Source organism: Neoarius graeffei, chromosome 25, assembly GCF_027579695.1.
Source record: "Neoarius graeffei isolate fNeoGra1 chromosome 25, fNeoGra1.pri, whole genome shotgun sequence".
In the NCBI taxonomy this organism is placed as follows: domain Eukaryota; kingdom Metazoa; phylum Chordata; class Actinopteri; order Siluriformes; family Ariidae; genus Neoarius; species Neoarius graeffei.
In genome coordinates, this window is record NC_083593.1 from 47,523,115 (window position 1) to 47,549,785 (window position 26,671).

The window sequence follows — 26,671 nt, forward strand, 5'->3', positions numbered from 1 at the left end:
ACTGTCATTCATTTAAAGTTATTTGAACGTTAATGTTTTTGGCTAAACAGTAGTTACAGAAACCAAACAAGCATTGAATTATTTCTGGAACGAACCATGGAGAAAGAGAAAGTGTGTGTGTGTGTGTGTGTGTGTGTGTGTGTGTGTGTGTGTGTGTGTGTGTGTGTGTAACAGGGGTTTTGACATATTTTTGGAAAAACAGTGCGGTCTTATAAATACTCACACTGTGGGCTTTTAAATTTGTAAAAACATTTCTATTATAAACAATACGTATATATACAGTTATTCCACAAAATCGAGTCGTACATGAGCTGATAGCTGACGAGGCGCGTAGCACAGAGTTGGCTATAATCCATGTACGATGAGATTGAGTGGAATAACGGTTTTATTCTATCCACATTCACTGGATTTTGAGAAACAGAGCATTTTTATTTTTATTTTTTGCAAATTCAATAAATAAAAACTTTGTACAAAACGTCTGACAAAATCATTTCCACTTAGAATGTAAATAAACTGGCGAAATGACAGGAGCAATTTGTGAAAAATGCGATAATAATTCTTGAAAAATAAAAAATATATATTCTTACCATCGAATACTTTTATTCCATATTTTGTTGCTTTTTTTGTATTTTTGGGGTTTTGTTTTCGAGTAGAGTTTTTATTTCGTCCTCAGTTGGTTCAGCAAAATGCTCCGCCATTTTGTTTTTCTCTACTCACGATATATGAGCTGATATCCTAGTAGTAGCGTAGCCAATCAGAGTGCATGATTGCTCATAGCCAGTGAATGTGGACAGAATAAATCGTAGTATATAGGTTTGCTAAGAAGCTCCTGAAATGAGATTGATGATACTTTTATTTAATGTCTCCAGAAAACAGACATAAAAATACACTATATAGTAACAAATTTATATATTTATATTTTTTTTACATTTTAATTTTTATATTTTATTTTGAATATTTTCTATATTATTTAAGCTATTTTATATATTTTTAGATTTCATATTTTCAACACCAGATCATCTGCTTCCAGTTATTTTTTAATCATAAAAAAGCTTAAAATGAGGGGCGGCACGGTGGTGTAGTGGTTAGCGCTGTCGCCTCACAGCAAGAAGGTCCGGGTTCGAGCCCCGTGGCCAGCGAGGGCCTTTCTGTGCGGAGTTTGCATGTTCTCCCCGTGTCCGCGTGGGTTTCCTCCGGGTGCTCCGGTTTCCCCCACAGTCCAAAGACATGCAGGTTAGGTTAACTGGTGACTCTAAATTGACCGTAGGTGTGAATGTGAGTGTGAATGGTTGTCTGTGTCTACCGTATGTATCAGCCCTGTGATGACCTGGCGACTTGTCCAGGGTGTACCCCGCCTTTCGCCCGTAGTCAGCTGGGATAGGCTCCAGCTTGCCTGCGACCCTGTAGAACAGGATAAAGCGGCTAGAGATAATGAGATGAGAGATGAGATGAAGCTTAAAATGATCAAAAGTACTCACAATATCTTCAATATATCAACACTGTTTTGACTTTTAACCCCTACGCATGGTCAGTTTTGTTGTTTTTTGAAAGCACTTAAATTAACTATGTAATTAACTTAATTCCTTAAAGGAACGTTTGCTGTTATTGTTCTTGGGTGCATAAAAATAAACAGATTAAATTAAAATTCAAACCACAGTAGTGGCATGAAACTTCTGTTACAGTCAGTCAGCTCAGAGGCAGACCAACACAGAACGAACGAGCATTCCTCATTCAGACGCTTTACACAGGACACGAGGCGGAACAAAGGCATACGATTCCCACCTTGACCAGTCTGTGTGAAAGGGGCTTAAGTTAACTCGCCACATTCTCCAGCCCTGTTGGCTTGTGCTTTTATTGTACTGGGATAAGACTACAAGCATTCAGCCTGATTTTGAAACCATTTTGTCGTGGCAGACAAATTTCTAGCATTGGACCTAAATGTCAAGAAGAATGAACGGACATTGTAGTGTGGTATAACCAAAGAACAGTGATATGGTATCTGGGGTGACGCACAACACCCTGAAGAAAATCCTGGCATGTCAGAATTTTTGGTATTTACTCCTACAATGCATTTCTTGACGTTCCTTCTATAGCCATGATGAACAATTTCTTGACCCTCCGCCCCGACAACATACAAGGACATGAACAATGATTGGTCGGGACCAAACTTGTAGCATTGCAAGTCTCAGAACCAAGACATGTCAAGAATTGATGGCACTATGATTGCCTAATGTGACGTAGTGACCATTGTGAAAGACAAAAATATGGTGTAGCCCGATCCCAGTATTCTATGGTCACAACTTCCTGTCTTGGTTAACCCACTCTCTCTTTTGATTTCCCTCCACCCATTGTTCTTTACTTTGTGTATTTATATCCTCTATAGCGGTGAACCCTGGTGCATGTTTACTACAGATTCAAGCTGTGTTTTCTCATTTCTAGTTCATTTCGTTTTCCTGTTTTCTTGTATTTATAGCATTACTCAGTTCTGGTCTTTCCCTCTTTCTTTGGTTTTAGGTCATGGATTGATGTGTACTTATTCAAACTGCATGTAAGCTTGGCTTTGAACATTAACTATGAATTTCTGGAAAGCGGAAGACTTAAAGGGTCAAAGTGTGTGCAGAGTAAGAGGGTTTTGTATAGTTCTGTTTCGTAGTGTTGTGGTACTTGAGACTAATCTTGGTCTTGAGACTGGTCTCAAGACCACTTTTTGAAGTTCTTGGTCTCATCTCGGAATCGACCACATTTTGGCTTGGTCTTGTCTCAGTCTCAGACATAGTGGACTTGGGCTTTTATTAAGACCAGTCAAGCCCACAACTGTGGGGATTTCACTGCGTTGTATGATTTATTTGTTAACATCATTACTGTGATTAGATGTAAAATTTCCTGCTTCAAACGCGACCAATAACGTGACTCATTGCTAATTTGAAATTTTACTTCCTATTAACGGCCATCACCCCTTCCCAACCCCCTTTTACACACACTGGTCTGGTTCTGGTCTTAACTCGGTCTCACCCTGCCTTGGTCTTAGTCTTGTCTTGACCTTGATACACTTTGGTCTTGATCATGACTTGGTCTCCGTTTAGGTGGTCTTGACTACAACACTAACGTTTAGGGTATTGATATAACTTATTAATCATCAGGTTGCAAAATATAGAGCAAATCCTGCTTTTTAAAGCCTCAGTGTTAAGCATGTTCTGACAATTTCCGTTTATGTATCCACAGAAAGCATCCATCTCCTCTCACTCATAGCTAAACACCATTAAACAACTAAGTGTTTTGTTTTTGGATAGTTAATTATGTAGGTAACATGCAGTAGCTAGTGATAATGAGTAAAATGGCAGAGCTAATGTTTCTAGCTAATGTATCGAGTAAGATAATAATCTCTCAAATAGTAAAGCAGCACTGATATAATCGCCAAGCTCTTTCGATCCCTCAGATCTTTGCAATGTGGAAAAGCCTTTCACATGGATGTTCTTCTTGCTAACTCATGTCTTTCTGCATACTTTACATTTCTACATGCATTTCACTCTATATTCTCTTTTGTAGTGTAAGAATGCGCTGATAATGAATCAGAACCAGACTTGTGATCAAATGTTACTTTTCTCTAGATCGAAGGAAGCTTCCATAAGATAGAAGATCAGATTATTCTCAGTGAGATAACTTGTTTTCTCCAGGCGTCAATTTGAGTGATAGCTCTCATGGATGTAAAAACAAAAATATTTTTTATAGGATCTTCCAAGGGGCCAACTTACCTGTCCACCTTCCAGTTGGATCTTTTTAATTTTGGAAACTCATGAGTGCTACTCTTTTAGCTCTTTGAGCAGTGAAACTTCTGCATATTCACTGGCCATGATCCCTTCAAAACCCATTTCAATTTTTTTTTTCATTGACGTGTCATATGTGGAAACTTTAAACCAAATATGCCTTAATTTTTCTTTCCTTTATGGCAGCATGTGAAACCACGGAAGCCAATTCTGGACCATTAGAGCCATACGAAAACAGAATGGGTTGCTCGAAAGAATTTAAAATATAGATATTTTGAGAAAAATATCTTCAATTTCACGTTGCAGATTAAGATATATGGCCTAGACTGCTAGGATATTGCTAGTATCGAAAATTGTGACTCGCTACTTGGTGCAGAGGATTCTGAGAAGCGTGAGCCGGCCATTTTAACCACCTTCTTTAATTTCTGTATGTATTTTGTGAGTCATGCTGAAACAGTGATGAAATCAAGGGCTGAGTTTTTGGTCAAATAATTGTATTTTCTTCTTAATATGATTACAGATTGCACATTTCGTACTCATGATTAACCCCATGCTATTGAGTACCATATTTAGTACTCTGGACTCACTAGCTGTTATTATAAGGGAAGCTTTATGGTTCTGTAAAATTAAAGAAAAATAGAAATGACAGTAAATATCATCATTTCTGTCCTCTCGTAGGCTTCTTTCTCAGCGCAGGAAGAAGAACTACTTTGGTTTCTCGGTGAACTGCACAGGAAATGAAGCTCATCTGACCGAGTGCAGGATGGGCAAACCACTGAAAGTGGTAAAAAATGTGAATGCCACATGTGCCCATGGAACGCCTGCCGTGATCAGTTGTGTTCCTGGAAGAGCCTTTGCACCCACACAGTCCTCAGGATTCAGGAAGGCCTACAGAGCAGAGGTACACAGACACCCCCACACACCCCCAGTGCACAGCTGTGTCCCTTTGGTCCAACCTGTTTTGACTTTATAACCATAAATAGAAACATCTACGGTTCAGCCATAGTGTTTACTGTTTTTTGCTCCTAGCTACAGTTAAACGTGAAACACGTGAAAACTATGCTTTTCTGCTTTCTCAACTGAAACATCTGTCAGACCAAATGTGAATAAAGTGCACCACGCAGAAAAGCAGATTTGCTGAAGGGGAAAGGACGCAAGATGCGTAAGACACCTATTTGCTCCTGGTAGCTGTTACTTTCACTTCAAGCCGACTTTATCTAACGTTGACCTGTGAATTTATAAGCCTCTGTCTTGTGAGCCAATTACAATAAAAACTAAGTGGGCAGGAATGTGGTCCGTTTGGTCAAAAAATTGCTGTCTCATCCACAGGTATATCCTGGGATTTTATGGTAACATTCTGGGGTTTTTTCCCCTCTACCTTCTAACATTTTCTTTTTAGCAATATTCACACCTCTGTAGTTATACCTGTAACATAAAAGATAATAGGAGGCAAGATTAAGATTACTGCCCCATTATTGACATTGATGTTCATTTTTCATTAAAAAAAATCAGCTGGTATTGGGGAATATTTACCTCTGTGAACTTTAGAGGAGGATGTTATGTTTTCTGCTCTGTTTATTTGCTTGTTTGACTGACTGTTCCCAACGTAACTCAAAAAGTAGTGAACAGATTTTGATGAAATTTGGTGGAAAGGTGGCCCATGGGTCAAAGAACAATTGATTAGATTTTGATGCAAATCCGAATATGTGGCTTGGCAGAGATCATCACTGGCTGTCCATTGCTAGTGATGATGACTGCTTCATTAGAATGTGCAGAAACGCACACAAGAGCGACAGAGTTGCCCACAGCAGCGGTACTAATGGCCTGGCTGAACCGCCATGGAATGCCTGGCCTTGTGAGCTCTCATATACTATTCTCCTCTCATAGCGAAGTGCCTTGCACAGTAAGGTAAGACAAATGATGCCGTGCCCCCATTGTGTTGTCTTTCTGGACCTCCAGACCTGATGCCAAATGGTGCACAAAAGTGCCACAAACCTGACAGGTATGGAAGTTTTCCCCCGCAGTGACAATTGACTTGCCAAGTGATGCCATCCATTGGCCATTTGAGTGGCTCTTCCACATGCCATCTGATGGTGTGCAATTGACCCTGTTGGGTTCATCTGCCACATTGCACCGAAAAGTGCCCTGCTGCCAGAGCCTTATTGGTGATGTACTATTCAACCCATAGCTGGAACCCAGGCAGGTGCTACCACTCTGGGTCAGAGCAGACCTGGGAGCAATGGTGATTAAAGGATAACTCCACTTTCCCCAATACTCAAGTCCTCCTGGACCTGAGACTCACCACCGGTTGCAGTTTAAAGTCATACCCAGGACTCAAGTCATACTCAGGACTCAGGCTTGGCGGAGATATGCACTCTATACCCTTCTAGTTTATATCGCGTCAATAGAAAAGCATTCCTTTTATACTGTGAAGAAGAAGAGCCAAAATGGCAGCCAAGTGGCTTCATGGCACTGTGGTTAGACTGAAATGAACAGCTAGAGACACTCAGTGTTTTTTTTTTATAAGTCCTTGACTCCCCAGTAGCCAGATTACTGTCAAATTACAAAGAGAAGTGACAGTAAGGAGCCTGCTAGAAAAAAATCTTCAGCAAGCAGCTCACCATGTAACGTCTGGAAAATGCTAACTCCAAAGCAGACACGTGCCTTCACACACGTTTCCAGTTTGTCTGGAGTGGTTTTAAGTGGCCTCACTGTATCATCTTATCTAAATAGTTTTCATACTCAACAGTGTATGTAACCTCAAGCTTTTCCAGCATCAACCCGAATCGTTTCTGGCAGGAAAGCCGTACATAATTTTCATGTAACTTTTTTTCAGTGAACGGTCTCCATTTTTCAAATCAAGCTCAGGAGAAGCTTCAGCAGTTCCAGCCATGCTTGGGAACCTTACACAACAGTACATCACATAAGAATTTCCAGGAAAGTGCTTTGAAGGCTCTGGAAAGACAAGGATTACGTAAGATTTCAGAGTGCTTCGAATGCACACTGATGGTGTGTTTACATAGTGAACATGCTTCCAGCCAGATCCTGTCATCTGAAAGTGCTCCATGAAGACTGCTCTGAATAAACACAGCAATGGTTTTGGTTCATTCATCTCCAGAGCTGAGGCTCGGTTACACTGGGTTTTTTGTCAGCACATGTTCTTAAGAAAAAATGGCATTACTGTTCGTGGAATTTGTCAATTCACATTACAGTTTTTCAGTGTGAGAATATTTGTTTAAGTGAAACTTGGTATTTAGAGTAAATTAGCGTGATCTACCAATAGCTCCAATGCTTTAGAGGCATTTACTTCTGAATGGGAAGTCATTCTCATTGCATTACTGCGTATTATATATACCATCATTCATTCAGGGCAGCACGGTGGTGTAGTGGTTAGCACTGTCGCCTCACAGCAAGAAGGTCCGGGTTCGAGCCCCGTGGCTGGCGAGGGCCTTTCTGTGCGGAGTTTGCATGTTCTCCCCGTGTCCACATGGGTTTCCTCCGGGTGCTCCGGTTTCCCCCACAGTCCAAAGACATGCAGGTTAGGTTAACTGGTGACTCTAAATTGACCGTAGGTGTGAATGGTTGTCTGTGTCTATGTGTTAGCCCTGTGATGACCTGGTGACTTGTCCAGGGTGTACCCTGCCTCTCGCCCGTAGTCAGCTGGGATAGGCTCCAGCTTGCCTGCAACCCTGTAGAACAGGATAAAGTGGCTAGAGATAATGAGATGAGATCATTCATTCATTTATATTCAGCTTCATCCTGGTGAAGATTGCAGTGGAAGCTGTAGCTCATCCTGAGAACCCTGGGTGTGAAAACGGGACTACACCCTGGGTGGGCCTCCAATCCATTGCAGAGCACCATGCATACACATTCACAACTAGAAGCAATTGCCGCTTTTCCACTACAAACGCGGCTGAGTCGGGCTGAGCCGTGCGGTGCTGAGTTGGGCTGAGTCGGGCTGAGCGAGGCTGTTGGAGTTGCATTTCGACTACAACCGCGCTGAACCGTGCTGGCTGGAAGTGGGTGGACACATTGGGTGGAGTTAGCGAAAGTGGGTGGACGTCACGTGATGTCGTTAAGCAGCGCAAACAGTGACATCAGTGATCTTTTAAGCGGTAGTCTCACGACCCGAATAGTAAACAATAAACATGGAGGACATGGAGTCGTTAGTGTTGCTGGTCTTGGTGCTGTGGCTTGCTGTCACCGACAACGGCAACAGATACTGGCAAGAGCGTATAGATGAGGCGAGGCGCATAAGGCTTCAGAAATTCTCGTAATTCGTAATTCTTCTCCTTCCGGGTTTGCGGTGTTTACAGATCCCAGCGCGCTCGCGGGGCGTGTGTGGGCATGTGAGGACACTCCTCCTCACCAATCAGTGCACAGGGGAGTGTCTGCTCACGCCCCCAACCTCACTCGCCTCGCTTTGGCTCGCTTCAGCCCTACTCCAAAACGGTGCGAGTTTTAGGGGCTAAGCAGGGCTGAAACGAGCTGAGTCATGCTGGTTTTTGGTAGTCGAAACGCGAGCCGTGTCGGGCTGAAGTGAGCTGAAGCGAGCTGAAAAAGGGTAGTGGAAAAGGGCCAAAAGTAGCATAGCCAGTCCACTTCCTGGAAAGTTTATAAAGGTAGGAGGAAACTGGAAAACCCTGAGGAACCCATATGGACATGGGGAGAACATGCGAAACTCCACAACCCAAGCTCAGGATTGAACTAATGACCCTGGAGCTACACCATCACTTATAATATATTTTTTAATAATGTAATGTATTTATTATGTTTTGTTACCATGATATCGCTAGCCACAGCTAAAATCTTACATCATCACCAGCTAATTTGATAATAGCACCAACATGGAGGACATTTTTGTCACAAATATTCTGGTCCCACTCCGTTTCCAGCTGTTTCATGAAGTGTAGATGTGCCATTAGAGCAGGACTAAAGCTCTCAACACAGACCAGACTGTTCAGAGATATAATTAATCTTATATTACAGGCAACCTAAAGCTTCCTGTTTACTTTTTGGCAGAATTGTAGACAGAGTCAGAAAAAAAACCCTGAAAAGAATGGCTTGTAATGATAATAATGTCATATGATCGAGTGTCCAGTCGACTGTTCAGCTTTAACTTAAGCTCCACTGTTGTGACCCCGGGACAGCTAACACTCAATAAAATAAAATAAATTATTATACATACAGGACACTTTTTTTGATGGAATGAAAGTATTCTGTATTCTGTTCCCTTCTAGCGGGTTTCATTCATTTGGTTTTATAGCATGCAATATTGTTAGCATATCGCTTCTTCTACATATGTCACTCTACCCAATGGAGAGTGAGCGTTGAATATGGTTTATGATATTGCATGGTTGTCAAGACAACATGATGTCACATGTCGGAGACGTAAAACTTCCACGCTAGCAAGCGACTGTGACAATTTGTAAACAAACATGGCCGCCAGGTTTGCTTCGTTAAATACGGAAAATTTTGAGAGATTTTTGACATGTTGAACACCCAAAAGGAATGTGTACCTGTATGTATAATAATTAAAAAAAAAATAATGGCTTTTTTCATGGTATATCAGCTATATTCCATTCAGCTACTCGTCTTCGACTCATTCAATATCGTGCTAGCTGAATGGAATATATCTGATATACCACTCAACGCCAACCAATATTTTTTAAATGTTGAACATGTTGGTATATTAGCACAATAATGAACCTGCAAAGTGATTTCTGTTTACATAGTTTCCCATACTGAGGAGGATAAGCTTCAGTTTGTCATGTGGACTATAATAGGATCCGGTTGTCATACTGTATGTGACCGTGATTTTTTTTTTTCTTCTATGAATTAGATTAAAAAATATCTACTTTATTCATATTTTCCTGCAGCAACCCCTGGTGCGTCTGCGTGGAGGAGCGAAGATTGGTGAAGGTCGAGTGGAAGTGCTGAAGAATGGCATTTGGGGAACGGTGTGTGATGATAACTGGGACATGAAAGCTGCCAGCGTGGTGTGTCGAGAGTTGGGCTTCGGCACCGCTAAAGAAGCTCTGACTGGGGCACGAATGGGGCAAGGTGTGTATCAGTCATGAAAACGCTACATGGTACATACAGTACCAGTCAAAAGTTTGTACACACCTTCCAATTCAATGTTTTTCATCTCATCTCATCTCATTATCTCTAGCCGCTTTATCCTGTTCTACAGGGTCGCAGGCAAGCTGGAGCCTATCCCAGCTGACTACGGGCAAAAGGCGGGGTACACCCTGGACAAGTCGCCAGGTCATCACAGGGCTGACACATAGACACAGACAACCATTCACACTCACATTCACACCTACGGTCAATTTAGAGTCACCAGTTAACCTAACCTGCATGTCTTTGGACTGTGGGGGAAACCGGAGCACCCGGAGGAAACCCACGCGGACACGGGGAGAACATGCAAACTCCGCACAGAAAGGCCCTCGCCGGCCCCGGGGCTCGAACCCGGACCTTCTTGCTGTGAGGCAACAGCGCTAACCACTACGCCACCGTGCCGCCCCTTCAATGTTTTTATTTGCTATTTTTATTAATTAAAAGACACTTCATGTTTAAAAGTAATGATGGATGTCGTTTCTCTTTGCGTACTTGAGCGGTTCTTGACATTATATGGATTACTGCAGTTGTAGTAGTAATAGGGCTGTTTACTGTATATTATTTATTGTTTACTGTTTGATCTCAAACGCATTAAGGCGGCAAGAAACTCGTCCACTAATTAACTTTTGACGAGACACACCTGTTAATTGAAAAGCATTTCAGGTGACTACCTCATGAAGATGGTTAAGATAATGCCAGTAGTGTGCAAAGCATCGACAAGATAACCGCTGGATACTTTGAAGAATATAAAATATAGAACAGTTTGGTTTTTTAAAAACTTTTTTGTTTACCACATAATTTCCTCTATGTTCCATGTGTTATTTCATAGTTTTAATGTCTTCAGTATTGTTGTACAATGCAGAAAATGGTCAAGATACAGAAAAACCTATGAGTCAGTAGGCGTGTCCAAACTTTTGACTGGTACTATATACCACAAGTTGTGCGAGTTTACTATTTAAGACTTGTTCTGTTTCATGTGCACAGATTTTACAGCAATAATGACCGATAGTAACAGTTTTAGCTAGCTTCAACATCACTATTACGTCTTTTACAAACAATGTAAATTCACAGTGAGAGTGAAAATTAGACAGCGGTGTCAGAAATATGGATATTTTTGCTCAGATGTGTTGGTAAGTGACTAAGGCTCCATGCAGCTAAGGATACACTGTAATTACGCTTAGCATGAAACGCTAGCTGAACTTCTGTGGGTTCTGCCCTATTGAGAAACATCAGCACTGCATCATGACTCAATAACTCAGCTGTATGAAAACATTTGATGTCATGAAGACCACAAGAGTGGACTTTTCATGTGGAATCTTCTTGAAAACACAAGAAATAGTATGAGTTTGCCATTAGCTTAAATTGAACTACTTTCTCTCAGATCAAAATGACCGTATTCGGCACAGTCTATTGAACAGAAATGCGATTTTGAAATGAAAATGAAATGAAAGAACTGATCGTTTTCTGTTTTAAAAGGATGGGTTTGCAGTTTAGTGTTTACCTGAAGTGTAATAAATAAATAAATCTGTAGCTTTTAGTCAACTGTGTATTTTTGGCTCAACTTTATCTACAGAGTCTTTTATGTAAACTCTTAAACATTGCTGGAGGTTGTAATGTAAGCTGATTCAGACTCGGACAGTTTGTCCGTCCGTCATCACGCATCGGTTTCGGTGGAGTTGGATTTTAAAAAATTCTCTTCGTTGATCAGGATCGGCAGATCCAAGGAGTCCTTGGAGTCTTATCCAGCTGCAAAACTTGCTCAACATCTGCTCACCATCTGTTCATATCAGATAAACACATGTTTTTGAGTTGTGTCCAAAATGTCTGAGTGAACGACTGAGAACTAATCCAAAATCGTTTATCAGTTATTCAAAAATCCATTCTGTATCAGTATGGTACCTAATGTTTTTTTGTTTTTTTCAAGAATTATTATTATCGCATTTTTCACAAATTGCTCCTGTCATTTCTCCGGTTTGTTTACATTCTAAGCGGAAATGATTTTGTCAGATGCTTTGTATGAAGCTTTATTTATCGGATTTTGCAAAAAATAAAAATGCTCCGTTTCTCAAAATCCAGTGAGTGTGGATGGAATAAAATCGTTATTCCACTCAATATTGGTGCTACGTGCCTCGTCAGCTATCAGTTCATGTATGACTCGATTCCGTGGAATAACTGTTAAATATCTTAAAGGTGCAGTTTGTAATGTTGAATGACACGTTATAAAATGGTTCCCTTCCCCAGTCTGACTCCGCCCACTTGGCTAAAACTAATGCAGCTTTTGACGTGAAGTTGCGACTTATAATTTCCCATCTACAACCAGGAAAATCCACCGGAAACACCCCATCTTGAAATTTCAACTCATCAACTTGGGGTAGTCTTCTCAACCACCAGTTCTTTCCCCGTTTACAGAATGACATCAAATCAACATGGCCGCTCACCAGTGGCGGCTGGTAGTCTTTCAAACAGGGGAGGCTGGTCGGTTACGATATTTCCAGATTTTAAAAGAAAACACATCAATTTTGCCCATACTCTTGCCTCTGATCTGGCTGATTGTTGGCAGCGTCACAAACTGTGAAATAACAGGTTCTTTTGGCCCATTAGCCTACTGTCCAATATACATGATGGTGGTGTGTGTGTGTGGGGGGGTATATTTTAACAATTTATATTTTAAAATTGTGGCATGTTTAAAAATTGATCATTATTGAAAGCAGCTCTTTGTCAGGAACCTCAGCAGTAACAGCAGAGTGTTCTGGAATAGGCACAAGCACTGACCTTGGGGAGCCAAACATAGAGCTGGGTGCCACACATTTCATTGAATGACACTTTCCCTATATTTTACTTATTTTGACTGAGAAATGTTTTATTGACAATTTTGATAACCCTTCACTTTTAATCCAGGTCTGTAGTGTGAAATGTTCTCGGCTGTGTTTTTGTTTAAAAATGTTTTCCAAATTGTAGCTGTGTTTAATTCATATCCAGAAAAATATATATATTCCAATATAATATACTCAGCATAAACATTTTAAATAGATTCTATATTTTTGGTCCATCCATGACATATTACTAAAGTAGCCTATTTACTGTTATTGATGTGGGTCACTTGCTGTTAGCCAATTCACTTTCTCGTACCAGGAGAGCTGAAAGGAACGAGTATTATTCCCTACCTTTTTCACCAAGTCAATTTGAGGCGTTGGTCTACCCTGCTCCTTAATTTTAATTTTTTCCTCGAAAGGAAGACTGGCAAATGGCTTCGCCAAAATTAAATCAGCAATGCTTGGCATCCGTGCGCAGCTTTCTTGCTAGCTGACTAGCCTCCTCAAGTTCAAGTTCAGTCACTCAAATAAACGAAATTTCTGGAACTAAGATAGCAAACTTGACAACACTATATTTACACTCTATTTACAATGAAAATATATACAAACTAAAAAAGCTGGTAGAAACCGTATGTAATGAATGAAATCGAAATGTAAGCTGATCTCTTACACTTGCGAATCCGCATGGGACTGAACTGAAATTCACCGCTGCCTGTCTATAGTTGAAACGAGCTGTCAATCAAAGAAAATATCCGGCCGCTTTCACCAATCACCAGTCTCCTCGCAGAAAGCTTTGCCATGTCCCTCCCACTGTGAGGCTGGGAGTCCGTGGGCGGGCGTTTTCGCAGTATTTGTCCAATAATCGTCTTGCATTTTGAGATTGAAAAGCGCATAGCTCCCAAATGCCATTGAAGTCCACTGAGGCTGGGCTGCATCACGCTGTCACGAGGGGGAAAAACTTACGCGCACATTAGGCGAACTGGGGAAAGTTATAACGGAATGATTTCGCACTGTAGTTGGGTTGAACACATATATATTTCTATGATTCTGGATCTGAAATAGCAATGTTATAAGGTCGGCTATAACATAAGCCTAGCGCAATTCATCCTACACGATGTTCATCATTTTTAGAGGAGGCTGAGCCTCCATCGTTGTCTTAGAGCAATCGCCCGTGCCACTCACACTGTGAACGATTAAATTTTACTTCTTGACTTTTAACTTGTCTTTAGATCAGTTAATATACACACACAGTACTTGGTTAAATCTTTGACCATACTGATGCTTGTTGTGAAGATACGGTACACACTATGGTCTGCTGTTGTTGCTGTGCTGCGAATTCAGTCCAAAAATATTGCATGAATGTTTGAAGTTTGCTATTAGAACAGTAAATATTCCTGCAGGCCTACAACTGTACAAATGCACTTAAAGTAGCTTTTTATGAGCTTTAGATTCTCTGACAGAGCAAACAATAGAGATGTTTTTCTGGAGACGTCCATGTTTTTTTCCCCCTCACTTCACATGTTGAATGTACCGAGGTGGAAAATGACGATGTTACAACTTTCAAATTAACATTTACAAACCACCACAACACAACAGGATAAATATTCCTCACGAGTTGCCTTATAAGGAAAAGGGATTTGGCGGAGCAGCTTTGTTTCACTTTGGGGCGGAGCTAAATCTGGAACAGGAACCTTTAAGGTCTTTTTAAAAATGATATGATTATTTCATGCTTATAAACACTTTTTTTTAAATTAAAAACTACTACTTTGAGGGCGGCACGGTGGTGTAGTGGTTAGCGCTGTCGCCTCACAGCAAGAAGGTCCGGGTTCGAGCCCCGTGGCCGGCGAAGGCCTTTCTGTGCGGAGTTTGCATGTTCTCCCCGTGTCCGCGTGGGTTTCCTCCGGGTGCTCCGGTTTCCCCCACAGTCCAAAGACATGCAGGTTAGGTTAACTGGTGACTCTAAATTGACCGTAGGTGTGAATGTGAGTGTGAATGGTTGTCTGTGTCTATGTGTCAGCCCTGTGATGACCTGGCGACTTGTCCAGGGTGTACCCCGCCTTTCGCCCGTAGTCAGCTGGGATAGGCTCCAGCTTGCCTGCGACCCTGTAGAACAGGATAAAGTGGCTAGAGATGATGAGATGAGACTACTACTTTGAGCACTTTTTTATTTATTTATTTGACTACTTTAGGAAAAAAAAATCCTGTCACTGCCACTTTATGTCCTTAGTGAGTTTCCAGTATTTTGTTCATCATTTAGGATTATGAAACAGTCCTATTCGAGTGTGTCTGCTGTTTATTTGTCTGTAATTACATTTTATGGAGACCTTAATTAGTTTTACATGGTCTTAACGTCCAATTGACATGGGTCTAAATTTCAGACTATGAACATAACCTATACGTAATCTGGCGTTTTTCTTTTCTTATATAATTGAATCTGTTTTTAGTATATACTGATGTGTGTATACTTATGTGTATATACTTAAGTGTATATTTTAGTATATACTGATAAACTTGCACAAACAAAATAAAGAAGACAAAGAAATATATATTACAAGAACAAGATATCTCGTGCATCACGTTTTATAAATGTTTCTTCTTTATCAGCTAATAAATAACTGTAAACATACCATAAATAATAAAAAAATATATATTTTGCTGTAATTGTGCAATGAATAATGATGTGAGTTCTCTGTGTGTGTGTGTAGGAATGGGCCCAGTGCACATGAACGAGGTGGAGTGCTCAGGGTTCGAGAAGTCTCTGACGGAGTGTTACTTTAACAAAGAAGTTCTGGGCTGCAGTCATGAGGAGGACGTGGCTGTGAAGTGTAACGTCCCCGCCATGGGCTTCCACAACAGGGTATCTACCATTTTCTAACATTAAACATTTACATGAAATACTTTTGATTACAAAAAAAAAAAATGGAATCCAGCTGCCAGCAGTAAATCCTATAAACATTTTAACCTTACTTAACCCCAGTTTCATTTTATTGCTTGTCTTATGTTCATAAAGTCACTGAAAATGTGACTAGTCACTACACTCTAAGAAAACAAAGTACATTATTGTACAACCCCGATTCCAAAAAAGTTGGGACAAAGTACAAATTGTAAATAAAAACAGAATGCAATGATGTGGAAGTTTCAAAATTCCATATTTTATTCAGAACAGAACATAGATGACATATCAAATGTTTAAACTGAGAAAATGTATCATTTAAAGAGAAAAATTAGGTGATTTTAAATTTCATGACAACAACACATCTCAAAAAAGTTGGGACAAGGCCATGTTTAGCACTGTGAGACATCCCCTTTTCTCTTTACAACAGTCTGTAAGCGTCTGGGGACTGAGGAGACAAGTTGCTCAAGTTTAGGGATAGGAATGTTAACCCATTCTTGTCTAATGTAGGATTCTAGTTGCTCAACTGCCTTAGGTCTTTTTTGTCGTATCTTCCGTTTTATGATGCGCCAAATCTTTCTATGGGTGAAAGATCTGGACTGCAGGCTGGCCAGTTCAGTACCCGGACCCTTCTTCTACGCAGCCATGATGCTGTAATTGATGCAGTATGTGGTTTGGCATTGTCATGTTGGAAAATGCAAGGTCTTCCCTGAAAGAGACGTCGTTTGGATGGGAGCATATGTTGCTCTAGAACCTGGATATACCTTTCAGCATTGATGGTGTCTTTCCAGATGTGTAAGCTGCCCATGCCACACGCACTAATGCAACCCCATACCATCAGAGATGCAGGCTTCTGAACTGAGCGCTGATAACAACTTGGGTCGTCCTTCTCCTCTTTAGTCCGAATGACACGGCGTCCCTGATTTCCATAAAGAACTTCAAATTTTGATTCGTCTGACCACAACAGTTTTCCACTTTGCCACAGTCCATTTTAAATGAGCCTTGGCCCAGAGAAGACGTCTGCGCTTCTGGATCATGTTTAGATACGGCTTCTTCTTTGAACTATAGAGTTTTAGCTGGCAACGGCGGATGGCACGGTGAATTGTGTTCACAGATAATGTTCTCTGGAAATATTCCTGAGCCTATTTTGTGATTTCCAATACAGAAGCATGCCTGTATGTAATGCAGTGCTGTCTAAGGGCCCGAAGATCATGGGCACCCAGTATGGTTTTCCGGCCTTGACCCTTACGCACAGAGATTCTTCCAGATTCTCTGAATCTTTTGATGATATTATGCACTGTAGATGATGATATGTTCAAACTCTTTACAATTTTACACTGTCGAACTCCTTTCTGATATTGCTCCACTATTTGTCGGCGCAGAATTAGGGGGATTGGTGATCCTCTTCCCATCTTTACTTCTGAGAGCCGCTGCCACTCCAAGATGCTCTTTTTATACCCAGTCATGTTAATGACCTATTGCCAATTGACCTAATGAGTTGCAGTTTGGTCCTCCAGCTGTTCCTTTTTTTGTACCTTTAACTTTTCCAGCCTCTTATTGCCCCTGTCCCAACTTTTTTGAGATGTGTTGCTGTCATGAAATTTCAAATGAGCCAATATTTGGCATGAAATTTTAAAATGTCTCACTTTCGACATTTGATATGTTGTCTATGTTCTACTGTGAATACAATATCAGTTTTTGAGATTTGTAAATTATTGCATTCCATTTTATTTATAATTTGTACTTTGTCCCAACTTTTTTGGAATCGGGGTTGTACCTTTAGAGCTACAATGGCTTGTCATTGGCGCAGGACCCTCTAAGGTACTTATTTGTACCCTTTATATACTGCTGGGGAACATATATGTACCGTTTTGACCCTAAAAAGGAACACATAGTTACCTTGAAGTCCAGTAATGAGCCCTAGGGGGTACACTACCGTTCAAAAGTTTGGGGTCACTTTGAAATTTCCTTATTTTTGAAAGAAAAGCACTGTTCTTTTCAATGAAGATCACTTTAAACTAATCAGAAATACACTCTATACATTGCTAATGTGGTAAATGACTATTCTAGCTGCAAATGTCTGGTTTTTGGTGCAATATCTCCATAGGTGTATAGAGGCCCATTTCCAGCAACTATCACTCCAGTGTTCTAATGGTACAATGTGTTTGCTCATTGCCTCAGAAGGCTAATGGATGATTAGAAAACCCTTGTACAATCATGTTAGCACAGCTGAAAACAGTTGAGCTCTTTAGAGAAGCTATAAAACTGACCTTCCTTTGAGCAGATTGAGTTTCTGGAGCATCACGTTTGTGGGGTCGATTAAATGCTCAAAATGGCCAGAAAAATGTCTTGACTATATTTTCTATTCATTTTACAACTTATGGTGGGAAATAAAAGTGTGACTTTTCATGGAAAACACAAAATTGTCTGGGTGACCCCAAACTTTTGAACGGTAGTGTACATTAGTGTAGAGTGTACCTTGGGGGACAGAAATGGACTCCTACTGTACGCTTATGTCTGGCAGTGTAGTGTAAAACCTTATCGAGCGAGCTCCCCATACCATTTAATTACATTAAACATTCTCAGCCCTGTTCTGGAGCCAGACATGTTATGGATACAGAATGATTTCTCTGTAAACTAATGTACACACAGGGGCTGAGCTGCTTGTCTTGTTTTGTCTAAACTGTTTCTGTGCTTTCTATTTATGGAGATTGTTTTGGCTGATTTTTTTATTTACTTTTCCTAATAGGTTAGCTTGTAGTATTTTATTTTCAACTTATTTTGGGCAGGTAGCTCAGCCATGAAGAATTTCCTTTCATATTTCATTTTGCGGTTATTTCAAGTCGGCAAATAAAGGAAGGAATCATGCTTGGGTTTAGTGTGTTTGGTCTGGTGGTCAGGTGGGTATGGTTTATATACGGCCTCGTGTTGTTTTTGAGTCTAGACATTTGTGGTCATCGGGAATGAAAAAGCTTCTGGGCTCGAGCACAGCTTTGATTGTTCTCACCCAAAGAACCTTGTGTTCACAGCAGCAAGCGTCTAATCAGCAATGCGGTCGGATCAGAACTCATTCATTTTCAACAAGAGCTGGTAATTTGCATCAACCGCTGATGAATTGAAGTAGGCGTGGCCAGGGAAGGAGATAAAGCTGAGCAGGGTTTAATGCTACACATGAGAAGGGAAGTGATTTGGTGACAGTGGGAATGAGGAACGGTGGTGCTGAAACATTGGTCTTTTTCAGGTCACTATTGGATTTTCGTTCTTGTTCAAGATTGGAAACGTTTATGTACAGTGGCACTTGAAAGTTTGTGAACCCTTTAGAATCTTCTATATTTCTGCATAAATATGACCTAAAACATCATCAGATTTTCACACAAGTCCTAAAAGTAGATAAAGAGAACCCAGTTAAACAAATGAGACAAAAATATTATACTTGGTCATTTATTTATTGAGGAAAATGATCCAATATTACATATCTGTGAGTGGCAAAAGTATGTGAACCTCTAGGATGAGCAGTTAATTTGAAGGGGAAATTAGAGTCAGGTGTTTTCAATCAATGGGATGACAATCAGGTGTGAGTGGGCACCCTGTTTTATTTAAAGAACAGGGATCTATCAAAGTCTGATCTTCATAACACACGTTTGTGGAAGTGTATCATGGCACGAACAAAGGAGATTTCTGAGGGCCTCAGAAAAAGTGTTGTTGATGCTCATCAGGCTGGAAAAGGTTACAAAACCATCTCTAAAGAGTTTGGACTCCACCAATCCACAGTCAAACAGATTGTGTACAAATGGAGGAAATTCAAGACCATTGTTACCCTCCCCAGGAGTGGGAGACCAACAAAGATCACTCCAAGAGCAAGGCGTGTAATAGTCGGCGAGGTCACAAAGGACCCCAGGGTAACTTCTAAGCAACTGAAGGCCTCTCTCACATTGGCTAATGTTAATGTTCATGAGTCCACCATCAGGAGAACACTGAGCAACAATGGTGTGCATGGCAGGGTTGCAAGGAGAAAGCCACTGCTCTCCAAAAAGAACACTGCTGCTTGTCTGCAGTTTGCTAAAGATCACGTGGACAAGCCAGAAGGCTATTGGAAAAATGTTTTGTGGATGGATGAGACCAAAATAGAACTTTTTGGCTTAAATGAGAAGCGTTATGTTTAGAGAAAGAAAACACTGCATTCCAGCATAAGAACCTTATCCCATCTGTGAAACATGGTGGTGGTAGTATCATGGTTTGGGCCTGTTTTGCTGCATCTGGGCCAGGATGGCTTGCCACCATTGATGGAACAATGAATTCTGAATTATACCAGTGAATTCTAAAGGAAAATGTCAGGACATCTGTCCATGAACTGAATCTTAAGAAAAGGTGAGTCATGCAGCAAGACAACGAGCCTAAGCACACAAGTCGTTCTACCAAAGAATGGTTAAAGAAGAATAAAGTTAATGTTTTGGAACTGCCAAGTCAAAGTCCTGACCTTAATCTGATCGAAATGTTGTGGAAGGCCCTGAAGCGAGCAGTTCATGTGAGGAAACCCACCAAAATCCCAGAGTTGAAGCTGTTCTGTATGGAGGAATGGGCTAAAATTCCTCCAAGCCGGTGTGCAGGACTGATAAACAGTTACCAGAAATGTTTAGTTGCAGTTATTGCTGCACAAGGGGGTCACACCAGATACTGAAAGCAAAGGTTCACATACTTTTGCCACTCACAGATATGTAATATTGGATCATTTTCCTCAATAAATAAATGACCAAGTATAATATTTTTGACTCATTTGTTTAACTGGGTTCTCTTTATCTACTTTTAGGACTTGTGTGAAAATCTGATCATGTTTTAGGTCATATTTATGCAGAAATATAGAAGATTCTAAAGGGTTCACAAACTTTCAAGCACCACTGTAAGGACTGAAATATGAACGAGGGAGTGCTGTTATAGGAAAACAATCAATGATGTGCTGGTGAGGGCGACATGGTGGTGTAGTGGTTAGCACTGTCACCTCACAGCAAGAAGGTCCTGGGTTCGAGCCCAGCGGCTGACGAGGGCCTTTCTGTGCGGAGTTTGCATGTTCTCCCCGTGTCCACGTGGGTTTCCTCCGGGTGCTCCGGTTTCCCCCACAGTCCAAAGACATGCAGGTTAGGTTAACTGGTGACTCTAAATTGACCGTAGGTGTGAATGTGAGTGTGAATGGTTGTCTGTGTCTATGTGTCAGGCCTGTGATGACCTGGCGACTTGTCCAGGGTGTACCCCGCCTTTCGCCCGTAGTCAGCTGGGATAGGCTGCAGCTCGCCTGCGACCCTGTAGAACAGGATAAAGCGGCTAGAGATAATGAGATGAGATAAAAACACATATAAATACATGACATAGAACACGACATGCATGAGAACATCAGCAATGAGACGAGTCCTGCAATGAGGTTTCTCAAATTCCATGAAACGATAGAATGATGAACGATAGAACTATGTACAGGCACTGAGAGCTGAACAGATGCAGACATCTACAACAAAAATAATCCAAGGTTAAATGTAGTGGAGGATCTGAGCAGCCACAGAACCGCAGATCCCAATACAACACAGTAGTAATGACTTCATGACTTCATTTCTTCAACAAAAAGATTAAAAGCATGAAAAAAATACATGACAGAAAATAGTAACAGTAAATCTTAATAACAGCTTTAATTCTTTCTGTGCTGTTGGTCTTGGCAAGTTTAAAAGACTTGCATCAACATCATGTTTGGCAACATTTATCCAGTCCCTGAATACTCCTGAAAGTGGTCCAGCCTGCAATTTCCCAAATATCACATTATACCTCGGCACTGTTGAATACTTTATTCTGAAGATGCTGATTAATTTTCTAAAACCGTAGCTCTGACAGTAGTACCAACTCTAAATCAAATCACAGGTTTATATTAAAGTGCATGTTCTACTACGTTATTGTTTCTAGAGTAATAGTAACAGACCGAGGACAGAGCGATTTGCGATGTCTCTCTAACATGGCAACTGTTTATACTGTAGCTGTTATAATGTACGTCTTAACAAGAGAGAACTTGTTTCATGGAGGTTCCACAACATTACTGTAACTACACTCACCGGCCACTTTATTAGGAACACCCATCCACCTGTTTCCTGTTTGATGCAGTTCTCTAATCGGCCGATCCTTTGACAGCAGCACAATGCATCAAATCATGCAGATACAAATCAAGAGCTTCATTAATGTTCACTTCAAACATCAGAATGGGAAAAATTGGGATCTCAAAGTGTGACTTTCACTGTGGCATGGGTGTTGGTTTGAGTATTTCAGAAACTGCTGATCTCCTGGGGTTTTCACACACAACACTCTCTAGAGTTTACACAGAATGGTGCGAAAAACAAAAAAACACTGAATGAGTGAGGGACAGGCGGCACGGTGGTGTAGTGGTTAGCGCTGTCGCCTCACAGCAAGAAGGTCCGGATTCGAGCCCCGTGGCCGGCGAGGGCCTTTCTGTGTGGAGTTTGCATGTTCTCCCCGTGTCCGCGTGGGTTTCCTCCGGGTACTCCGGTTTCCCCCACAGTCCAAAGACATGCAGGTTAGGTTAACTGGTGACTCTAAATTGACCGTAGGTGTGAATGTGAGTGTGAATGGTTGTCTGTGTCTATGTGTCAGCCCTGTGATGACCTGGCGACTTGTCCAGGGTGTACCCCGCCTTTCGCCCGTAGTCAGCTGGGATAGGCTCCAGCTTGCCTGCGACCCTGTAGAACAGGATAAAGCGGCTAGAGATAATGAGATGAGATGAGTGAGGGACAGTTCTGTGGGTGGAAACAAACACCTTGTTGATAAGAGAGGTCAGAGGAAAACGGCCAGATTGGTTCGAGCTCCCAGGAAGTATATAGCAACTCATAGCAACTCTTTACAACCATGGTGAGCAGAAAAGCATCTCAGCATGCAGGCTTGTAGTACTCGAGTCTGACTCATACCCTGATTTTAAGGACTCGTGACTTGACTTGGACTTGAGCACTGATAACGCGGACTCGGACTCGTGCGTTAACTGCATTCGGACTCGTAAATTGGAGATGAGGACTCTGATTTTTTCTTTATTTTTTTACAACATGCCATAATAATTTGGCATAAGATGTTTATTTTTTAATTAATTTTTGTACTAATTTCATGCAAGAGTGTCACACCTGCGCGCCTTGGCACATGCATCAGATAGACTCTCGGGTGCGCTCCGGACAGCGGGCACGCCAAGCAGACTCTCGTGTGCGCTGTAAACGACTCGCACCTGCACAGAATTAAAGCACGATCAGTGCACCTATATAAAAACTGTGAAAACTTTGCGAAGTATTGAGTTGCATTGCTGACACGTTACCGAGCCTTATTTCCTTGTTTGGTTTCCTGATCCCTGTTTCTCGTCTTCGGTTCTGCCAAGTCGACGATAGCCTGTTGGTGCCTCGCTCAACCTATTACCTGTTTCACCGTTTCACGATTTTGCCTGCCATTCTAGATTGTTTACCTGTCTTCACTTATATTAATAAACACACCTTCTGCACTTACAGCCGTCTCCCAACCATCTCTGACAGAATACTTCACACTCCCTGATAAAGAGAAGCACATTCACCTGTTCATGCGTCATGTTCAGGAACAAACTAATGTTAATGGTGCTGAAACAGCCACCGTCAAATGGTGCGGTTGGAGTCTTGTTCTCGGACTCGACTCGGATCAATTGCGGATTTGACTTGAAATTTTTTTTTAATGACTTGGACTTGACTCGGACTTGAACACTGGGGACTCTAGGTTTAGTGACTCGACTACAACATTGTCAGCATGCAACAGCAGAAGCTCACATTAGGTTCCACTCCTGCCAGCCAAGAACAGGACTCTCAATCAAGAACAAGTTCCTATTAAAGTAGCCGGTGAGTGTATAAATGGATAAAAATTACAATGTGGTATCAGAGGGATAAAGCACTTCGGGACATGCTGATGTCGGAAAATAATCAACAACATGACAGGAACCTAACTGTTGATTGTTTTCCTGTAACAGCACACCTTGTGCTGTGTTATTCCTAAAATAAAGACATCCCAATATCTCAGGGCACTTATCAAGAACGTTCAAAGTTGCAGTTATCGTGTTACTTAATGAGAAAAGCTGAGTAACTATAGGCCAATTTCTAACTTTTAATTTATTTCTGAATTTTTTTTTTTTTTACGAAAGCTGGGTTTGTCCATCTGAGCTCCTTCCTGTGATGAACATTTGTGTACAAGGAATTTCAATATTCAATATTCTTCTGGACAGCCTCAAGAATTGAGTCATACTCGAGTAAAAACTAAATGGGGTGGTTGTTCGCTTTGCAGCTGCGTCTGAACGGAGGCAGGAACCCGTATGAGGGCCGTGTGGAGGTGCTGGCAGAGAGGAACGGCTCGATGGTGTGGGGAACGGTGTGCAGTGAGAGCTGGGGAATCATGGAGGCCATGGTGGTGTGCAGACAGCTCGGATACGGCTTTGCTAGTCAAGCCTTCCAGGTAAGAAGCATAGCAGTGTCAAAAATGTGTTATTCGTTAATGTACTAAATTAGCTCTGTGTAACAACATGCAACACACATTTCATTTCACATTTCACATCCACAGAACTTTACAGAACACTAGAACACCAGAACTACACAGAGTCACAGTGAGACTGGATAATATACAAATGATCCTGCACTACACACAGTGTACTTACTTACTGTATTTATTGCCCATGATGCCTCCTGGCATGTAGGGCAGCAATGAAGGTCCTCCACTCCTGTCTGTTCTGGGCCAGCTTCTGGACAGCACCCCAGATCGGGTCCATGGTCTTCATTTCCTCCTCTACAGTTTGACACCAGTTGGTTTTGGGTCTCTCTCTTTCCCTTTTCCCTTCTGGTGTCCATTGCAGGGCTATTCTTGAGATGCTGTCTTGTTCTCTCCTCAATATATGGCCAATCCAGTTCCACTATCTTCTCATGAGGATGGTGTCCATGCTCTATTATTGGTATTGAGCAATGAGTTCTTGGTTGGATATGTTATTGGGCCAAAATATTCTTAGAATGCTTCTCAAGTTCTTGGTATGGAAGACTGGCAACTGGTTGATGTCACTGTCATTCTCCTGCATTCTGAGCCATACAGGAGGGTGGAAGGGACACAGCTCTGGGATAACTTTAATTTAGTCTTGGTGCTATATTGCTGGGACCTCCATACATTGCTGAGGATTTTGAAGGCGTTCCTAGCCTCATTTAGACGGTTCTTGATGTCATTTCCTACTCCCTTATCATTTCTGACTGTGCAACCACACAAGTAAACTCCTCAGTTGTGGGAAGATCTTCTCCATTTATTCAGATTGACAAGGGGTTTGGGATGTTTAGTGTAGGAGCTGTTACTTTATACTCTGTGAAATATAGAAACAATTCCCTATTCGAGGAATCATTACTTTAAACAGAGCACTCTGTGATATAAAATCCATTATTATACATACAGTACAGGACACTTTTTTGATGGAATAAAAACATGTTCTATAACTTCTAGTGGGTTTCATTCATTTGGTTCGATAGCATGCAATATTGTTAGCATATCGCTTATCCTACATGTATTACATCACTCTACCCAATGGAGAGTGAGCACTGAATATGGTTTATGATATTGCATGGTTATCGAGACAACGTGATGTCATCTGTCAGAGACACGCATGGCCGCCAGGTTTGCTTTGTTAAATACGGAAGATTTTGAGAGAATTTTGAAAGAGAAAGATGTGTTGAACAACCAAAAGGAATGTATAATAATAATAATAATAATGGCCTTTTTGTGGTATCTCATCTCATCTCATCTCATTATCTCTAGCCGCTTTATCCTGTTCTACAGGGTCGCAGGCAAGCTGGAGCCTATCCCAGCTGACTACGGGCGAAAGGCGGGGTACACCCTGGACAAGTTGCCAGGTCATCACAGGGCTGACACATAGACACAGACAACCATTCACACTCACATTCACACCTACGGTCAATTTAGAGTCACCAGTTAACCTAACCTGCATGTCTTTGGACTGTGGGGGAAACCGGAGCACCCGGAGGAAACCCACGCGGACACGGGGAGAACATGCAAACTCCGCACAGAAAGGCCCTCGCCGGCCACGGGGCTCGAACCCGGACCTTCTTGCTGTGAGGCGACAGCGCTAACCACTACACCACCGTGCCGCCCCTTTTTGTGGTATATCAGATATATTCCATTCAGCTACTCGTCTTCGACTCTTTCAATATTATGCTAGCTGAATGGAATATATCTGATATACCACGGAAAAAGCCAGCCAGTATTATGTACTGTAATTATTTCGTATACTGTATATAGTCTTCATTTACCGTATGTAAGGACTAGGGATCTAAATTCTAAATGGCTCCCTCTTAGACATGTCGATATTTCAGACCTATATTTCATGCTTCCTAAATATTTCCTAAAGCACATTAGTGCTTATAATCAGTTCTATAATATACAGCATTGTGATTATTTAGCAGTATTATTATGATCGGCATTTCAAAATATTCTCATTATTACTGTGTTTCATTTGGGAGGAGACTCTCTAGGGAGGCAGTGTATTGACAGCTGGCTTATGTCTGTCTTATGAGTTTGTTGAAAGGGTAAAAATCTAGTAATTGCACTAGTAATTAGGACTCGATAAGTGATTTTTGGCACCGATACCAATAATGATTAAAAAAGACCCATAAATAAAAACAACAAACATGTCTTCATTCAAATAGAAATATATTAAAATATTGTGAATAGTACAAAAATAGTCAAGCAGGCCTAAATGTACATAAAAAAAACCATATTTTGAACTATGTACACAAAGGAATGACTTTAATTGATATATCCATAAGTATATACATAACTAGCGGCACGGTGGTGTCGTGGTTAGCGCTGTCGCCTCACAGCAAGAAGGTCCTGGGTTCGAGCCCTGTGGCCGGCGAGGGCCTTTCTGTGCGGAGTTTGCATGTTCTCCCCGTGTCCGCGTGGGTTTCCTCCGGGTGCTCCGGTTTCCCCCACAGTCCAAAGACATGCAGGTTAGGTTAACTGGTGACTCTAAATTGACCGTAGGTGTGAATGTG

The 26,671-nt window shown here is 41.3% G+C and overlaps 2 protein-coding genes across 2 annotated transcripts in view; one reads left to right on the plus strand and one right to left on the minus strand.

The window, feature by feature from the left end:
* loxl2a (lysyl oxidase-like 2a) overlaps window positions 1-26,671 on the plus strand; it is a 107,216-nt gene that overhangs the window by 63,266 nt on the left and 17,279 nt on the right. The window contains exons 5-8 of the mRNA XM_060908786.1: window positions 4,443-4,665; window positions 9,644-9,827; window positions 15,403-15,554; window positions 23,916-24,083. Coding sequence (XP_060764769.1) covers window positions 4,443-4,665; window positions 9,644-9,827; window positions 15,403-15,554; window positions 23,916-24,083 — 727 coding nt within the window. The remainder of the gene's footprint in view (window positions 1-4,442; window positions 4,666-9,643; window positions 9,828-15,402; window positions 15,555-23,915; window positions 24,084-26,671) is intronic.
* Window positions 1-26,671, minus strand: part of r3hcc1 (R3H domain and coiled-coil containing 1) — a 108,476-nt gene that overhangs the window by 8,725 nt on the left and 73,080 nt on the right. The gene's annotated exons all lie outside the window — the stretch shown is intronic.